Below are 18,563 nucleotides of genomic sequence, written 5' to 3' on the forward strand. Positions count from 1 at the left end.
AACGCTAGGTATCCAGGATTTTTTTTCTGCTCTGCACAAGCTCACGTCAGCTTGTCACAGATTTCTTTATATGGTCACCTGCTCCATCCAATCCGCTATGTGTTTCTTCAAACAAAACCAATAAAAATTTAGTTTATATTGTAGATGTATTTATTTTATTTTATTTTATGACATTTAGTAATTGAAAGAAACAAAAAAATCCATGCGTGTGTTGTCCCGGTGCAATGTCCCCACAAGCTTGGAGCATGGCAACGAAAGTCTGATCTAGCTTTTAAATTAGGTGATCCTGGTCGATCTAATTTGAGTGACGATTCAGCAACTGAATTTCTTATTTCTCGCCTTAAATTTGTTCAGAAACAGATTTTGGTGGACTGATGACGTGAAATAAGTCTAAATTTACGGATTAAGTACAACGGAACCTGGAGGTTATGCTCAAACCCCGTTGGCTCACAGAACTTGGAAGTCACGCTCAATGCCCATTGGCTCACAGAACAAGGGGCCTCAGGAGGGGAGTGCCACCCACTGAAACAGACTGTCCTGGAACAGGAGGGGTTTAGAGGCATGTTAGAATGGCTAGAATGCATAATTTGAGTGGTATTTTCAGCAGAAAACTTCAGAAACATTTTGGGGACCACAGACCTATATTAACTTGTTGAAATGAGCATTATAGATCCACTTTAAGTATTAGCCAAAACATCTGACATAAGAATGAAAGAAATATGAACCTACAAATTTACAAATGTAAACAGTAAACCAAATGTTGTCAATGAACCTAATAAATAATGCACTAAGTGCAGTTTTCGAAATATGGTGCATGAGTGATATATTGGGAATTCTCTAAAGCTCTTGTCAATTGCCGCAATAGTTAATTGTTAAAAAAATAAGAAAATAAATAAAATACCTTTTGACTGAAAAATCGAGAAATTACATTTTTTTTTCACTGTGATTTAACATCTAACCTCTAAAATAAAATAAAAGATGATGATGCAACAGACGGAAAAACGACTGTAACCGTTCAGTGTGGGTGATGAAAAACAAACGACAACCAAAAAAGAGATCAAGGGAGCTTATTAAATATGCTCTGACTTTAATGCAAATGACAAACAAATGAAAAATTGCAGCCGCGTTCGATTGCATAGTTCTGATAACAAAATTAACAAAATGGAGGGAGGAAAATAATGGGTGGAAAATAACAGGGTCAATAGAGTATTCGCACTGAGCACTGAGATAAAATTGCATTGCAAACCCACCTACCTTAAAACCAAAAGCATAGGTACGTTGAAAGGTGCTGAGCGAGGGGTGAAGATGCGTAGAAAGAGAGAGGGGGGACGATGTAGTGACAAAAATACTCAAAACATGGGTTGTTGAAATTCCTTCCCCCCCCCCCCTTAACGTTCTGGGCTGCAGTGGCACCTCACTGTCCGTAGGAGGCGCTAGAATTACATCATTCCAGAGCACAGAGTTCAGGATGATCACAACTCTCAGGCCCTCTGCTCAGTACATTACACCACTACTGCCCACCCCACAAACCCTCATTTTAATGAGCTTTCCAAAAACCCTCCCACAATTATTTTTGTATTATTTTTTTCTTTTACTGTTACTTACTTGACATACAACTTACTATTAAATATCTCTCCATGCGTCCGATGGCGATCTCTGTACTCATCACATTGCTGAGCTACATCTGCCTCTATTTCCACATGGACACAGATGGATAAAGGCGACCAGCGGTGACTCTGAAATTCTCCTCCAATGCACCCCCCCGCCAAAAAAACAAAACAAAACCAAAAAACCCTGACTCGCACTTAATTACCGTGATTTCTCAGAAGAGTAATAACCACTGCAGTTAATCGGAGGATTTGGGCGAGGGTGGCTGGGGGGGTTGAGCTGGAACTGAAATAATGATAGGATCATCTTTGTTGAGCTCTTTCTTCACTTTCCATTTAAAAAAGAAAATGGGGGGGAGGGGGGAGGCAAAGGAAGTCAGTCCCCTGTCTTCCCACTGAATGTTATTAGTTTTATCCACCGAGGCGTCTCACCGGAGCTACTTAGATGGAAATACGGGAAGACAGACAGACAGACAGCCAGGCAGGCACGTGATTAGGGAGATTGGGGTATGTTGATTTGAGAAAGAAAAAGCGCTGATATTGCAGATTTACGTAACGCAGGGAAAGCGTTCCCCCCCGTTTGCAGCACCTTCCCTTGGTTTTTTTTTGGTAACACATTTAACAGGGAAAAACAAGTTCTAACTTTGGGGGGCTTAACAGTCGTCCATCACTTGACTCCAGGCGGCGCCTGCACAATTTCTGCTCCCCTTATAGTAGATTTGCCTCCTGCCACCCCTAAACCCAACATGTGTATAGACTTATGCTAATGTGCTTTATTTACTAATTGTTTGCTCTCATAGTGGCATACACTGAAGAGTATATTTGTCAAAAGCTGAGCAAAGCCTCTTATCGGCGGCATGTCGCAAAACAAACAGCGACGTCGATAGGCAACACAGTGACTGAGCCTTCCAAATTCAAACAGGCGTACGAGTTGCCGTTCACCCTGTTGTTTATCAGGATTAGGTAGGGTACACAAAGCGTGTGTGTGTGTGTGTGTGTGTGTGTGTGTGTGTGTGTGTACACAGTTGTGGTGGATGGAGTGGCTTCAGTAGCCACACACGATGCTCGTTGGTTGGGCTAACGAGCATCAGGTTTAAAATCCCCGTCCACACACTCAGTCAGGATAGGAGTCCTGTCATGACATGTTCCATCTACTCCTGGGTAACTCCATCTAGCCTTCTTTCTACAATTAACTGGTCTTCACAACCCCCCGTCGTCTGTGTCTCTGTGCCGGAGGTCCCTGAGCACGCCACTTGGGTGGCGTGTGGTGAATGCGGGCATCCGGCACAGGGAAGGGATACAGAAGGGGCGTCGGAAGACGCCCTGGAGCCACCAGCGGTCTAACGGGCGGCCCCAGCACCAACCCTCTTCCGACTGGCAGCAGCCAGGCCACCCCTCCAAGCAGCCCCTGCAGCAGCCAGGAGCAGATGGAACATGTCATGACAGGACTCCTATCCTGACTGAGTGTGTGGACAGGGTTTTTAACCCTGATGCTCGTTAGCCCAACCAACAAGCATCAGGTGTGGCTATTCAAGCCACCCTATCCACCACAAGTGTGTGTGTGTGTGTGTGTGTGTGTGTGTGTGTGTGTGTGTGAGTGTGAGAGAGAGAGAGAGAGAGCGAATGTGTCTTTCTTGTTGAACTGCTGATTCCCGTATAAGCAGCAGAGGTCATTTGAGGCATGCCGTTTACGGAGGTCTTATGGGTGGGGTGGGAGGGAGCGGGAACTGGGTAATAAGTCCTGCCGGAGCTGCTTATGCCCATCATCTGTGGGCTGCTTATAAGACATGATGGCGTAATCCTCTTTATGAGATTTATTTATTTATATATATATATATATATATATATATATATAAACATAAACTTGTCTGGAGGTGCCTTAATGGATCACCGTGGCTGGTTTTGATTCTGCCTGAACACACACAGACGACACCTCTACGTATGAGCCAAGCACTCATGGGGGATGCCGCTGTGCACCCCGTGCTTTCCTTCATCATGTGACAGTTTTCTTTCTTTTTTGGTGAAATATTTATTCAGTTTTGCTGCTTCTCTCCATAAATGCTGCCCCTGCATGACTCCTCCTCCACAGTTCTTGCACTATTTATCGCCTGGTGTCCTTGGAAGTAAACAAGCTTACTCGCATAATGATGCCGGAAATGAATTTTTAAATTTATTTTTATTTCAATACAAATAGCAAGTTTAGCACAAGTGTTTGTGAATTTTACTTTTTTGGATGTTTTTTGCAATGAGGCTCATTTGCATAGAAAGCAGGGCTGAACCATTTGGGAAAATAATCTAATTGCGATTTTTTTAGACCAATATAACGATTACAATTTAGTATGCTTTTTTTTTTTTTAAGTTCCCGACCTTCTGTATTATTCACTAAACACAAGCAAAAAAATCATTCTATAGCAGTGGTACTCAACCTCAGCTCAGGAGCCACATTAACAAAGAATAAAAAGCCACATTTCTGACAAGCCACATGTCCCTTTCCGCCATCAAACAATTTTGCATTTGAAATAAGGCTACTAGTAATATGTTATTAAGGAATGAAAAGCATATTCGTAACACATTTTATTCTAATGAGTTGTGAAGTTATTGGGTCATTCGCTAGATGATCATTGTGAACTCCCCGGTCAACCCTCCTCCACCGATAAAACTCCACCAAATCAAATCACTTGTCCTCTGTTCTGGCTCAGCACTAAATATTTATTACGCACAAGGTTTTCTCTGTTATTTGTGTGGGAATAATAATATTAAAAATGCCACCCCCCCGCCTTGCTCCATTCCATTCCATCTAAGTTTTGTTAATCGCGGCGCAAAGAGGCCAATTCACTTTTGGCTGCGGCTAATGATAAGTCCCCCCCCAAAATATTTTGGCTTTCTCTACTGCAGCATGAACGCGTTCCTGTTTGATTGCAGATTTGAGATCTGGTCTGGGAGTTAGTTTAGTGACCATCTTTGCTGCAGAAAGCTAATGTAACCCCCACATAATGGAAACTTAACTCAAAGAAATGCCACCTCATTTGCCGCGAAACCTATAAACTTCTGCTTGGATGGTGTGGTACACCTCTCTCAGCTCCCTCTCTGCCAACCGCATATCACCCTGACGGTTCAACAACTTTTGGTTTACGTGATTATGTGTACGCTTTATGTGCATAGTTTCATTAAGACTATTCTTAGTATTCAAATGTGCCTAACTTAAGAATGTTTTCCTGACAATGAACAGGCAACCTATACATTAAAATAGTGTTATCCACACAATAAACATACCTGCCATTCCTGTATATTCACTGCCTGCCTTGCAAGATTCTGACATATCCTTTTTAACTTTAAAAATGTAGTGTTATAATTTTCTGGGAACTCAGACAACTGTGTCGGTAGACATAGTGCCCCTTTCATACTACGCTTACAAATATCTGGAGGTTTATTGGATGCTGTCAATGTCATCCTGGAGCAGCTGCACTGAACCATTGGCATGGGGAGTGTGCTGCCTAGTTGAGAGATTGTTTTTTCCTCAATGGCACAGTCATGTCAACTGAAAACGCTGGAACTGTCCAAAGCTGCAAGGTTTTTGCCACCACAGTTTCAAACAGGCTTTAAGTACTTTAGGCCTTAAATGTTATGTAAGTAACAGAAAAGTGTATATCCGTTTAACATTTTTTAAAGGCAATGTTACCAAAATAATTCTAATGGTTAGGCTACTCGGATTTAAAATGATCAATACAGCATCCCAGGTCCAAGCAGTATGGAATAATTGTGTATAAGTGCTTCTTTGTCATTCCTTGGTAAGTGTTCAGCCTGCATTGGTTTCCCAAATCTTTCTTACACACACAATCTCTGAACAACTAGATACTGTTCTCCAAGCCTCCAATCAATACTTATCTCTGAAAGGCACAAGACCTTTCTCAAGGTACTCTTAAACCTCTGAATTAAAACCAATGCCACACTAGCAGGGCCACCCCCAATTTTACCACCCGATTATATTTTTGTAAAAGACATAGCACAGTTGTCTGATATAGCTAATTTGTTTGAAGAAGCTCAAATAAGCATAAGTTATATCTTCAAGCCACGCTGTTTCAAATTGAATTCTCCAGTCCATCGGTATGATGCCAAAGAAGACACCGGTTGTATGTCATATCCCAGCCGGGGAGTAATGTAGGAATTGGTCCTATGGACCACATTACAACTCGAGGGCTATAGTTTGGTCCATTTCATTGCTGAAAATGGCTGGTTTTCCCCTTCAACCGATGCATTTTCACAATGTGTAAACAATACGTGTATGATTGATTAGCACCCACACATAGTTGACTCCAAGCAGCAAGGAGACCCTTTGTGTTCACCGTCCCCCCTTCCACTGTCCTCCGTGTTGCCAACGAGTACGTTATACCAGAACAATAAAGTGTATAAAAGTACTTCCCAAGTAGGAAGTAAACTCTTAAGTCTATTCCTGGCCGTGTTATTTGTTTTTCTGCGGGAATGATAATATTTTTGACATAAGTGAGGTTTCATTTCTTGTTAGGGAAAATGTTTTAATTCAATTGTTAATTAACTAAATAATCCACGTAAGGACTGCACATCGGCGATTTCATATATGACATTGATGCATACCAGGCTTGCTAATTAGATCTTTTCACTTTTGAATTGGATCGCTATGAGAATTTACGCTTTAGTTTATGTGTGCAGCCCGGACAAATAGAGCCGAGGCGTAAAAAAACGTAAGGCACCCGGTGCGTAGTTGCCGGTGTGAATTGATTAATATGGCAGCGTATCTGAGGTGTTTACACGCCACTGTTGTGACGCTTTTGGTGTGAATTTGGGGTTACTGAGGGTCAACGGGGGGGCTTCGCTCATTAAAAGAAAACCATTAATCATAATGGTTGTCTGATGTTCTATTCAGGTGGTGGAGGGATACCAAGGAAACGTCTCGCTGAGAACCGGTGACCCTCTCCCATTCCTGGCCAATGCCACCCTGCTAAGCAGCGATGCGGGCCAGCAGGTCGGGACGGAGGCGTGGGACCTGGACATCCGCCTGTACATGCTCATCTTCCTGCCCTTCCTCATTGTGTTAGTTTTCATGAAGGACCTGAAGAACATGGCGGTCCTGGCCTTCCTGGCCAACATGTGCATGGCTGTCAGCGTGGTCATCATCTTCCTGTACATCCTGAGCGTAAGAAGCCCCTCACAGACAGCAGTCAACTGTCACTGAGTGTGATGATGTACTAAGGCAGCGCCGGCCATAAATGCAATCTTGATGTGTTAAAGGGTTATCAAGATCAGAGCCGCAATTGTTGACTCAAACTCAGTCCATTATTTATCTATTTTTCTTATCTATTTTGGTACCGGGCTAGCCATAAGGTTAGATCTCATCAGATTGATTTGTGCATTGTTGTGTTATTGAATTTTTTTTTTCGACTGACACTGACTGATGTAAGCATAAGCAGTCATGTGTAATGTGTCACCGGAGGTGTCGAAAAGTCAACTGTCGTACCCATTTACATCAGCCATCAAACTGACATTGTGTTATCTACTGCGAATGACAACGTGGTTTAAACGTTTGGCGAACGTCAAAATGGCTTAGCCATTAAATAGGTACCTCCGGCTTTCCTTTAGGGACCTTTAATAGTCATTTATAGGTGAAAAAAGTGCTATTTTCTTTAGATGTGTGTTGGAGGCTGTGTGTGTATGGGGGGGGGGGGGGGGAGAACTCTAACTTCAGTGATTTAAAGAACATTTCATTGGGTGTTCTAAAGCTACCATAACTAGCCCACAACAAAACCACCTTTTGCTTTCATTACAACTACAAGAACATGGCTTTTTATTTGTGTGTGTGTGTGTGTTGTGTGTATGTACTTGCTCTTAAGAGTGCATCCTTTATTTGCGTGAAAGATCACATCGTGGCAGGTGGCAGGCGCTGGTCTCCGTGTTTTATCTGCTGCCAGTTTAAAAGTTTGCATCCCCATCCTAGCCTCTTCTACGTGTGAAAGATGATGCTCTTACCACTGGCAGTTTACCAAAGGGAAAAAAAAAAAAGGGAGTGGGGGTCCTACCATTATTGTTGAGGCCTGGCCTAGTGATGGCCAAGAGATTGAGCTGTTTGAAGAGTAACAGAATGCCCTTAGTTTTTATTTGTTTATTTATTTATTTTCATTACATGCAGCATAGCGAGTGTAACTTTTAATGGCCTGTGTGCTCAGCTCCCTTGGAAAGCTCCCAAGGTCATTTTAAGAGTAGAGACAATTACCAATATGGATCTAGACTGACGGCCTCCATAATTGTTTCTGCCATCTTGCTCCCATCCACTGATTGCCCTTTTAGCAATAACATTTTTTTCATTCTTCCAGGAAGCTCCTCGTGTTAGGTTTGAGCCGTTAACGCCAAGACCTAATATTTTATTTCGTGCTCCTTCTTGGAAAAAGAAAAGGCTTTTATATTTGAAGCTTTATTTGAATCTCAAATCAAGAACTAAGATCTAGTGAAGGCTGAAGAAGGAAACAAATGTTTCTAAGTTAGGTTCCTTTTCCAATCAGTGGGGCTTTAAGAAAGTTATAATGTTCAAGGTGCAATTAGTAGCATTGGTGATAAAAAGCAACCTCTAAAGGGATGGAAGCCTTAAACTACAAAAAAAATTGCCAAATGTACCAATTGCACGCGTTCAATGTGGGCCGCCTGTTGTGAGAGCTTGAAAGTTCAGCCGCCATCAAGGTCAACGGTGAACTGACTGGCATTGCCTTATTGGCCAATCAACATATTTGAACCTCCCCCCAAAAATAAATATCCCAGCGTGGAGATGGTATATCCCTGTGAGGCCTATGTGCCGTACATGCCACCGCCCCCTCCGCATGTGTGAGCGGCGGGCGGTGAGGAGACCTTCGGGCGGATGTCTCCACTCCCCTGATGCCCTTGGTGAACTGCGCTCATCAATCACGCCACCTGAATTATGCTTTAAAGCGATTAATTAGTGGCTCCGTCGGAGGCAGGGGGACATGCGTCGACTGTGGGACAGAAGCCTGCATACCTAATTCCTCATTAGGTCACCGTCAAACTCTGATTAACCTCTTTCCAACTCTCCTTCTTTTGCCCCCTCCCCCCCACACACACACACACAGACACACACACCCAATACCCTCTCTCCCTCACTCATTTCATTTTTACCTCGCCCTGTATCTGTCTCTATAGATCCTTCTATGTTGACTCACTCTGAACATCTCCCGATCCACCCATCTATTCCCTTCAGTCATCCTTCCCCCCCAGACTCCCCTACCTCTGTCTCCCTTTATCCATCTTTTCCGACAATACTTTTACTCTCTACTCCTTCCTTACAGATGAAAGATTAGAAGAGAATGTTATAGAAATTTGTATCTGCTCTGTTGCTTTTAGATGTTGGAGTGTGTGTGTGTGTGTGTGTGTGTGTGTGTGTGTGTGTGTGTGTGTGTGTGTGTGTGTGTGTGTGTGTGTGTGTGTGTGTGTGTGCGCGCGCACACGCGTGCACAGTGTTTTGGTGGTGTTGGAGGGGCACACGGGTGACTGTGATGTTGTTTCTTTCTCCTCCTTGCCCTCTCTTGTTCTGTCTCACTGTTTGTTTATTTGTCTCTTTTCATCCATAGGATTTCAGAGATGCCCGGCGCCTCCCTCTGACATCACCTCTGGGACGCTTCCCCTTCTTCTTCGGAACTGCCATTTTCGCCTTTGAAGGCATTGGTGTGGTAAGTCCGGCCTCATCTGCCCCCCCCTCCAAATACAGCAGTCAGGTCACATTTTGTCTCTCAAAGTCTCACAAAGCCACGTGAAGGAGATTACTTCATCAATCATTTCAGTTGATCACATCAGGACCATTCATGTATATATACATATATGATGGGTGCCACTAAACTTTGTCAGTAAATGTACTGAGTTTTCATTTACACACATACACCAGAGGAGAGAATAACCAATCCAATCCAGCTCACTCAGGACCTGGATCTGTAGTGCCAAATAGCCAGAGGAGCCAAAGAGTTACAGTAGTAGGAGCTTTTAATAGATGAAAAGCTCTACGCTGGCTGTTAAATTTGCCAAACTCCAAACAACTCTGGCAAATGGATTTGAGCTCCACTCCCTGTAACAAGTAAGCTGGCCACAGATTTATATATTTTTTCACCAGCGTGCAATGATATAATGTAGATCTATCGCAATTCTTTTACGATATATCAATTTATATCTAATATCTAATTTATTGATATATTTTTCATAGTTTATTTATTTATCTATTTTTAAAAGGTTATTATTTGATAAAAGAGATTACTGTCATATTTTGATAAAACTACTGACATTATATGAAAGAATGTAATAGAAGAAACTATAGGAAATGACCTTAAGAAAGAACCGAGCTGAGTGTAGACCCCTAATTAGGAAAAAATACTATATATAAATATAGAATCAATTTACTATAATATAATGTGTGTATATAAGAACTATGATGACTATGTTTGACTTCAATGTGTGTGAATGGTCAAATTGTGGGGGAAGAAGCTAAATAAAGTCAAAATGAAGGTGAGCGAGTGAAAGAACTCCAAAAAGTTCTATCATGAAGCTAAGCTAACCCTAAGCTCCTTGAGACTCTTAGTTTGTGTCTCCAGGTTAGTCTGCAGAGGCTGTCCTGGAGATAAGACTGCGTTGTGTGTGTGGTTGTGTTTTGGTTGCAGGCAGAATGATGTATGAGCCAGTACTGGGGCATATTGACTGAGGGGCATAGGAGTGCTCACTCTCCGCCCCTCCGCCATTAATCAGAAGGCGGACAGAGAGAGGCGGCCGTCAGCTGCAGTGACCCAACACACACACACACACACACACGCACACAGACATAAGCAGCCGAGCCAGTCCTGGATCAGTACATCTCTGTTATGTCAGCACGAGGGGAGAGCGACAGCGACAGAAAGAGGAGAGAGAGAAAGAGGAGGCCAGGGAAAGACAGATATTTGAGCAGTGAGGGCAAAGAGAGGGAGGCGGAGGTACAGATTGTGGAACCCTGCCATTAAAGTTCCGTTCCCTTTCATCCCCGCTCCGCCCTGTTTTCTTCCTCCGCTGCTGGAGTGATCCACAAACACGCTTGTGGATTCCTCAGTCACGCTGACAGGATAATTATCCGCCAGGGCCGTGTGATCGGCACACCACTCCCATCAGATAAGCGGGTCAGGGAGAGAGCCAGGCGAAAGCACATGTCCTCTGGGGCCCTGATTGGGGAATAAACATTTTTATTTTATTTTTATTTTTGTTCCCTTTCATGTGACTCCAAATAAAAAAAAAGTCCCCCCAGGCTAAACGTTTGCACCCCAGTCTTCAGCCCAGTCATCTCTCAACTCTTTGTTGAGAGATGTGGACTTTGCCCTGCACTTTGGAGGGGAATGGCTGCAATTGCCCTTAATGACGTGATCTGGGTGGAAGGGGGGGACTGGGTCATTTTCATGGTAGACTGATTTGGGGGACAATCCATCAGAAATACCCTAACCATAGCACTAATGACACCTTGCAAAAGCAACTTGAAAGGTCCGTTTTACAAGCAGGAGTTTGCGTCAGCATTAAAGGTGTGACCAATGTCCCTTCAAAAAACTTGCTTTTACTTCTCCAACTCTCAACTTCTTCTTCCAGTCTGTGGATTTTTATAGCAAGCTGTGCTTGACAAACCACCATACTCAGCTTTATTTCCCTCGTGTAATTGCCACTCTGCTGGCTTTAATTGCCATGGCTAGGCTTGCCAGTTAGCTGTCTGACTGCCAGAGGTTAAAGCAGGACTATTAAGGTGGACTGTAGTGTTCTATGACCTTGGCGATGTATTGTCTTAATCGTTTTAATAGCTTAGCTAATGTTGTCCAAATTCCAATTTGTCCTTCAGGGCAAGACAAGTCGTAGAGTACACAGTGTAAAAACATCAATGTCAAAATTAGAGGTACAAAAAGCAACATTCAACAAAGAGATCCAAGCAAAATTATGGGAGATGAGAAAACTTTCATGCACCAAACGTTTCTCCAACTTGCCTCTGACTTACCATCCAGAGCTCGGATGGCAGGTTGCCCAGGGCAGCTACTGAAAACCCTTCATGGCGAATTTGTCCAAGCGCTCTGCTGTCTCCAGAGGGGCAGACACAGAAACAAGGTGAAGACTGAAAAGCGAAGAGTCCTTAAGGCGACTGATGGCGAGGGGAAATAAAAAAAGAAAATGACTTGGAAAGCAGCTCAGGTATTTTGGTGGAGGCCAAAGAACAGATAAATATGCAAGAGCGGAAGAAACAGGGGCCGCATCAGGATAAACCAAAAGGTAGCGTTTGGGACGAAGAGCTGTTCTCATCTTTTTTTAAAGAGCACTGCATGGGATTGAGGAAAAACCCACATCTTGTCTTTTTCTGAGGGTTATTTGTACATTTTATAAATAGCCTCATTTTGTATGGGGAGGTCAGGGAGGATTTCCATGACTTTGATCTCTGCCTGAGCTTTGCTTGGACTTAAAAGGGAAAGCTCCGCTGCTTATTTTGGACGGTGATTCTGAATGGAAATCAACGGACACAAACCACTTGGCAAAGAAATCAGCTGAGCTCCATTGCCCTTTTGATGGGAGGACACTTTTCCTCTGAACAGAATCTCTGCTCCGTTAGCTGTTAGCTCTGTTAGCTCTATGAGCGCTGTTAGCTGTTAGCTCGATTAGCTCCGTGAGCCATTAGCTCCGTTAGCCAAGCAGACCGCAGGACTCTGCTACCCAACTTAACTATAGTAACAGCATGAGAAGACGTGCTCTGTTGTAGTCAGTGCTCGGTTCAGTTTGTCATTTTTATTTCCGGGAAAATCTCTGTTTGTCCCAAACACATTTTCTATCGTCCTCGGGATGACGGGACGGGACTCAAGCCCTGATATACACATAGAACTTTATGCCAAGTAATGTCTTAACAAAATGTAGACATTTTGAACTTTTGTTCTCTACACCCCGTTGTTGGCACATGTATTGCAATATTGAACTCAAGCAGTATTGGGCAATATTGTAGCCTGCGAGGAGAAAACCATGATTTGAGCATGCGCATAATCTAATGGGGCGTGTGACTGTTATCCCCGAACGCACAACTACTATTATTGCTCTCCTGCTCGAAAGACTTTCACCTGCTCCCTCGTCCCCACTGTCGCGATAACTACGTTTTGTTGGACATTGGGGATGGGGGGAGACGGTAGCTCAGGCGGTAGAGCTGGTGGTCTAGTGATCTAACGGTTGCTGGTTCGATCCCAGGTTCCTACTCCTGCTAGCATGCTGTAGTGTCCTTGAGCAAGACACTTAACCCCTAATTGCTCCTGATGGCTGCGGCCGTCGGTGATTGAACAATTGTAAGTCGCTTTGGATAAAAGCGTCTGCTAAATGTAATGTAATATAATGTAATTATTGTCCCAGAAATAATCGCGATAAATTATAGTATTGTCATTTTAAGACCATTTTTTCCACTGATGTAATGATTATATAATAGCATAATAATGCAAATTCACCTCTTCAAATAGCAGTGAACTTTTAATTCTTAATAATATTTAGTCATTGTAATGTGATTTTCTTTCAATATCCTACATAAATAAAGCATAAATAAAATAAAACCACACAACCAAAAGAATAAATAAAGCTGCTTTCACACATGCACTCGAGACAATATCCGGATAATCATGTCCGGACATTTTCCGGATTTACGCTTTTACACATGTAGCTCACAACCGGAGATTGTATGTGTCAGACTCATTTACACCTCCTGAAAATACTCAGGAGGTTTGGTAGAGACGAGGGGTGGAGCCTGGGTAGCGTGTGCAGGAGGCAGGACGTGACACAATGTTGCAATGAAGCTGTGGAGTTTTACAGCACACCCAAGATGGTGGACAAGGCTGTCGACTTTTTTTGGCGTTAATACTCCATGTATTTGGACGTTATATAAACGAGAGTGTAGAGGAATATAAAGGAAAGCAGAAACAAGTCCGAAGCAGCCACGCTCCGTGCATGAAGATCACTACACTAGCATTCGCAATCGCCACGCTTCCTTACCATAAAATAACGCGGGTCCTCCTTTATCGACCAATTCGCTTAACGACCTGGTCCTAGGAACGGAACTCGGTCGTTAAGTGAGGAGTACCTGTATACACACATATACAGTATATATATATATACATACAGTTAAGCATTGAACAATAATATTTATCAATTTTTTCTCTTCAAATCTGAAAACTTACACTTGAATTATATTCGACTGCCTAGATCCACGATGATGCACAGATGCAGACTTTTTACAAGATTATGCTTAACCCCACCACCTTGGGAGGAACAATTCTATATAAAAATCATTTTCATTCAAAGCTAAAGTTTATGTTTATCTGTTGGCATTGTATGTTTTTTTTATGAGAGGAGGCTCCCTTTAGTTTTCGGAGCGAGAAAATGTAGATTTGGCTTCACTAACTTCCCATGTGTTCCCTTTTCTTTAAACCGTTGTGCTGACCTTAGTTGAATGTGGGTTGTGTGTGGGGGAGGAATAGGGCTGCTGGTGTGATTTGTTTCTTTCTAGCTCTAGGTGTCTTGACCACTTTTTCGTCTGTGCGTATTATGGGGGTCCCTGATTTTCTCCCTCCTTTAAGTCCACGGACGCCACTCTTTGATTTCTTATCCGCTCTTCTCCTAGACAGAAAAACAAAGAACTCTCCAAAGTTTCTTCTCTACTGGAATTAAACTTTCAATCTGGAGCCTCGCAGCATCTGATCAATTGTAAATTCATGAATTTGAAGGAAAAAAAAAAACCTAGAAGAGAGGATGGCCTCACCCCTTTTTAAAAAAGGTTTTCATAGGGCTTGTGGAGGTCTTCTGAAGGCTTTCTCAGTTGTGAAGGCTATCATTCATAAATTCAAATGCAGGGATGGTATCGGCCATCTAGCCCCTGTGGCTTTCTATTAGTCAAACCGGGCAGTGAGTGGGTAGAGGAGATAACTAAAGTATATTAAACCAGAATCATTTCAGACCTCAGGTCAACTTGGAAGAGGATTATACAATATGCCTTTGCACACATGAGGGTTAAATTACACTATAGTAAGAGTGCTTAATGTTTTTCAATGTGTTTGCACAGCATGAATTCCTGTTCATCTGGGGTCTAGCTTTGAGTGTATTCATGCCGGTGCACAGACACATATACCCTATTTGAGCTGAGATGTGAAGCTAGGGAAACCCTGATCTATTACAACTCCATTGCCTGTAGTTTGTATTTGTGGACTGGCTTGTGACATTTCCCTGGATGTATTCCTGCCCAGAAAAGGGAAGCAGAAGGACTCTTCCTGTCTATTCCTAGAGTGCAACCACTGACTCATAAAATGTATGTATGGGTATAGCCATTGTCCCATTTTCAAACAAGGAATTAAACCACACACAAAGCTGAGGATAGTGGGCCTCTTTTTGTAGTTAATTGATTTCAGTTTCCTTAGGATAATGAGTTTTGGTAAAAAAATAAAATAAAATTGTGGTATTTGGAAATTGGTTTAATGAAATTTACTTTAATTTGTCCCTGCTTGTGCCCTAAAAAACAAATGCATTTGTCATTACTGCAATATTTAACAAGACCTTGACAATCTCGTAAACAATGCTTTAGTGATCACCCTGATTTTGTGATCACTTAAGCATTGTTTATTTGACTTTTGGGTGCTATGGTGCTGTCAGCAAACACTGATACCCTGATTGGCTTAAAAGTAAAAATCATAATTATTGTTGATGACAATGATGTTTTTTTTTCAGGTATATGTATTATAATTATTAGGCTATTGCCATTTGCAAAGACTAGTGTGAGTATTTTCAAATGTCACCAGTCAGTACTTTTGAGCAATTAAAAGTCGCAATATCTGCCGCGATTGGGAATTGGAATTCAGCCTTCACCCCCTCGCAAGTCTCTGTTCTTGTTTCCACTTGTTTGACTCAAACATTCATGTTTTGGCCTTTTCCCTCAATCTCCCCTCAATCTTGTGACCTTTCTCGCAAATCCTTTTTGGGAGTATTTCATTTTTCTCATCATCCATCCTCCTCTCATCTTTCTCCACTTTCCTCTCTACCTCTGCTCAACAGCCAACCCCTCACTAACACACACACACACACACACACACACACACACACACACACACACACACACACACACACACACACTCGCACACACACTCCCTGTCTCTTTTTGTATGCACCTGAATTGCTCACAAGTTGCTGGCCGCAGCGGAGGCCGGTGGGGGCTGCCGACGGCTGGCTGTGTTAGCTTGTTAACTCTACCACCTGTTGAGTGCCAGCCGAACACAAACAGGCAGTCTGATTCTCAGAAAACCCCAAACCACCACCCCTACAACTACTCGTCTCAAACACTCAGCTTGGTGCATTCCGCTAAAACGCCGCGAGCGTCTGGCTTGATCTCGAAGACCCGCTAAGATGCAGCTGGCTCTGTTCTCTGGTAGCCAGCGGCCATGTTAGAAAAGTTTGGGGCGAGAGGCGCTCCCTTGTGTGCGCAATTGAGTGAGGCTGGGTAAGGCTAGTTAAACCAAGAGGCCATGGGTGAGGGACAATCTGCAAGTATGTTTTATTTTATGACCCTTTTGTTGTTGGACATTACCCACAGTAATCCAAATTGAAATCTGGATGAAGGTTAAAGCACACCATGTCTATAATTCAACAAGAGAAAAGGGGACTGGAAATGTCCTGTTTTGTCATCAGGGTCGTCTTTCATTGGGGAAAACTGCTTTTTGTGGAGAGCACAATTCCAATATCCAACCATAATGCCGTCTCAAGTCCAAGTCAGCCAGCATTCAGAACAATCCAATGTTTCACTACTCTCGCTCTATCACACTGTCGGGGGAATAGGCTAGCCCACTTATTCTCTGCCGGACACCCTCTATGGTCCACTTGTGCACTCACCCTTCAACCACTCTGAAGGAGAAAGAGCCAAGGGGCAGATATACCTGTCATCCCACAGTGCCCAGTGATTCAGTGAACTCTTTCTTCACATATATACTGGTCTATTGTTAACATCATAGCACCATAATAATACTTGGTTGCCGTTATCCAGGTAGATTGGCAAAGTCCCGCCTCGCCAATATGATCAGCTCTGTAGACGGCAGAGCAAATTGTGACATAGAACCACCACACTGCTTCCACCACACCACACACACTTCAGGCAGTATGTTGGTTCAATATACTGTATCTGCTCCAGCTCATTTAACAGGGAACGGCTGCAAGGGTGAACTGGCAGTGTTGGTACATAGGCTATGTAGGTCATGAGGCAAAATATAGATAGCCAGCATCAGGAAAAAAAAATGCTATGAACGTATCCAATTTCCTAAGTTAATAAACTATTTCACCCCCATTCCACCCCCTCTATGTCTGCTTCCTGGCCGAGTAGCCACACATTCTTATTTCCATCTCTGTCTCAGTTCTATGCTGCTGGTAATTATTGTCTGGTTGGTTCACAACTGGACAGCGGGGGTCTCTGGCTAACAAAACAATATTGTCCTTGCAAGTATGGCTCATTAGAGATGTAGTGAAGAGTGTGTGTGTGTGTGTGTGTGTGTGTGTGTGTGTGTGTGTGTGTGTGTGTGTGTGTGTGTGTGTGTGTGTGTGTGTGTGTGTGTGTGTGTGTGTGTGTGTGTGTGTGTGTGTGTGTGTTCATTTATTCTGATTTCTTATACTTTACCCACTTTAGATCAGCAATTTTGACACAAGATTATTGCTGCTACCCAATATGCCGGAGAAATAACGACTCCATCCCTTTATTTGTGTTGTGTTGCTTCACACTGCCCCAGTCTCGCGTAGATTGTTGAGACTGCCCCATATTGTACAATCAAAAATGGAATTACAAGCAGTAGATGCGTCGGCAGGAGTAACAAGGCCTTGTCAGAAACGCAGCACTCTGGGTGAGCTGGAGGGTGGGTGGTTTGAGATTGGAGAAAGAACAACAGATGCTGAGGGTTTAGAATATGTCACTCTCTGACAAGAAGTAAAGCTAATATAAATATTTATACAATAAAAATGTTTATTAAGACAATAGCATCCACAAGTTTCCCAGTGTGGAGCAGAATTGGTACAAAGAAAGAAACAAAGACCAAAGGCAGAAAGGAAAGCGGCCTGGGTGTCCACAGGGACCTCATTACATCTCGTCTCTTCAATGCAAAGGTTTACAGGGATAAAAGGCGAATGTTACCACCTCTGCCCGGATCATTCCTTGATCCGGACGAAGGTGTTAAGGTGTGCTATAGGAGGTGTTAACGATCAGGGCTTGGAAACTTATCAGGGCTAATGTTCCCCTGATGCCCCAAGTGGGCATGAGAAAGAACACCAATTTTAGACCACCACCACAAAGAATCATGACAATGTTATGGCTATCTAGCTCTGTTGATGACTCTTCTCTGAAGCAGTGTTTGTTTTCCCTATGGGAAGGCTGTCCCTGCCTATTGCTTCTGTCGGTGCACATCAACGATAAACTTCACTGGATGGACGATGTAGATGCACTTTACAGGAAAGGTCAGAATATAAGGTTTCTCCTGAAGAGATTTAGGTCATTTAACATGCACAAATGTTCAAAGATATTTTTTTTCATAAAAAAAAGAAATACAACTTTTTGCCTGGCACAATCACCTGGCAAATGAAATAATGTCTGGACTGCGAATACGGTGGAGAGTCTTCTCTGATTGTTTGCAGAGAGAGTACGCAAGTTCCTCTGGTTATGAAAGGTTTGACCTTTTTGATTATCCTGACGATTCAATCATTTAAAAGAGTTGTTACATTTAAATGACTCTTTCAGTTGGTTTAATGCACAGTGAGTGAAGGATGACTTCCGATGAACATTGAGAGAGTCAGAAAAGTTGGTCTCTTTAATGCAGTCAAAATGGTTTATTTTGGTGGAATGCGGTGCCGGAATGAATCCAGACTCCTGAGTCATTCAAAATATTTGGTTGCTGAAAA

General features: G+C 42.9%; 1 protein-coding gene across 1 annotated transcript in view; it reads left to right on the top strand.

Moving 5' to 3' along the window:
* Positions 1-18,563, top strand: part of slc36a4 (solute carrier family 36 member 4) — a gene marked incomplete at its 3' end in the record, with an annotated part of 230,883 nt that overhangs the window by 33,231 nt on the left and 179,089 nt on the right. Inside the window, exons 7-8 of the mRNA XM_080006768.1 lie at positions 6,508-6,777; positions 9,215-9,313. Coding sequence (XP_079862894.1) covers positions 6,508-6,777; positions 9,215-9,313 — 369 coding nt within the window. The remainder of the gene's footprint in view (positions 1-6,507; positions 6,778-9,214; positions 9,314-18,563) is intronic.

This window comes from Zeus faber (assembly GCF_960531495.2).
Source record: "Zeus faber genome assembly, chromosome: 9".
In the NCBI taxonomy this organism is placed as follows: domain Eukaryota; kingdom Metazoa; phylum Chordata; class Actinopteri; order Zeiformes; family Zeidae; genus Zeus; species Zeus faber.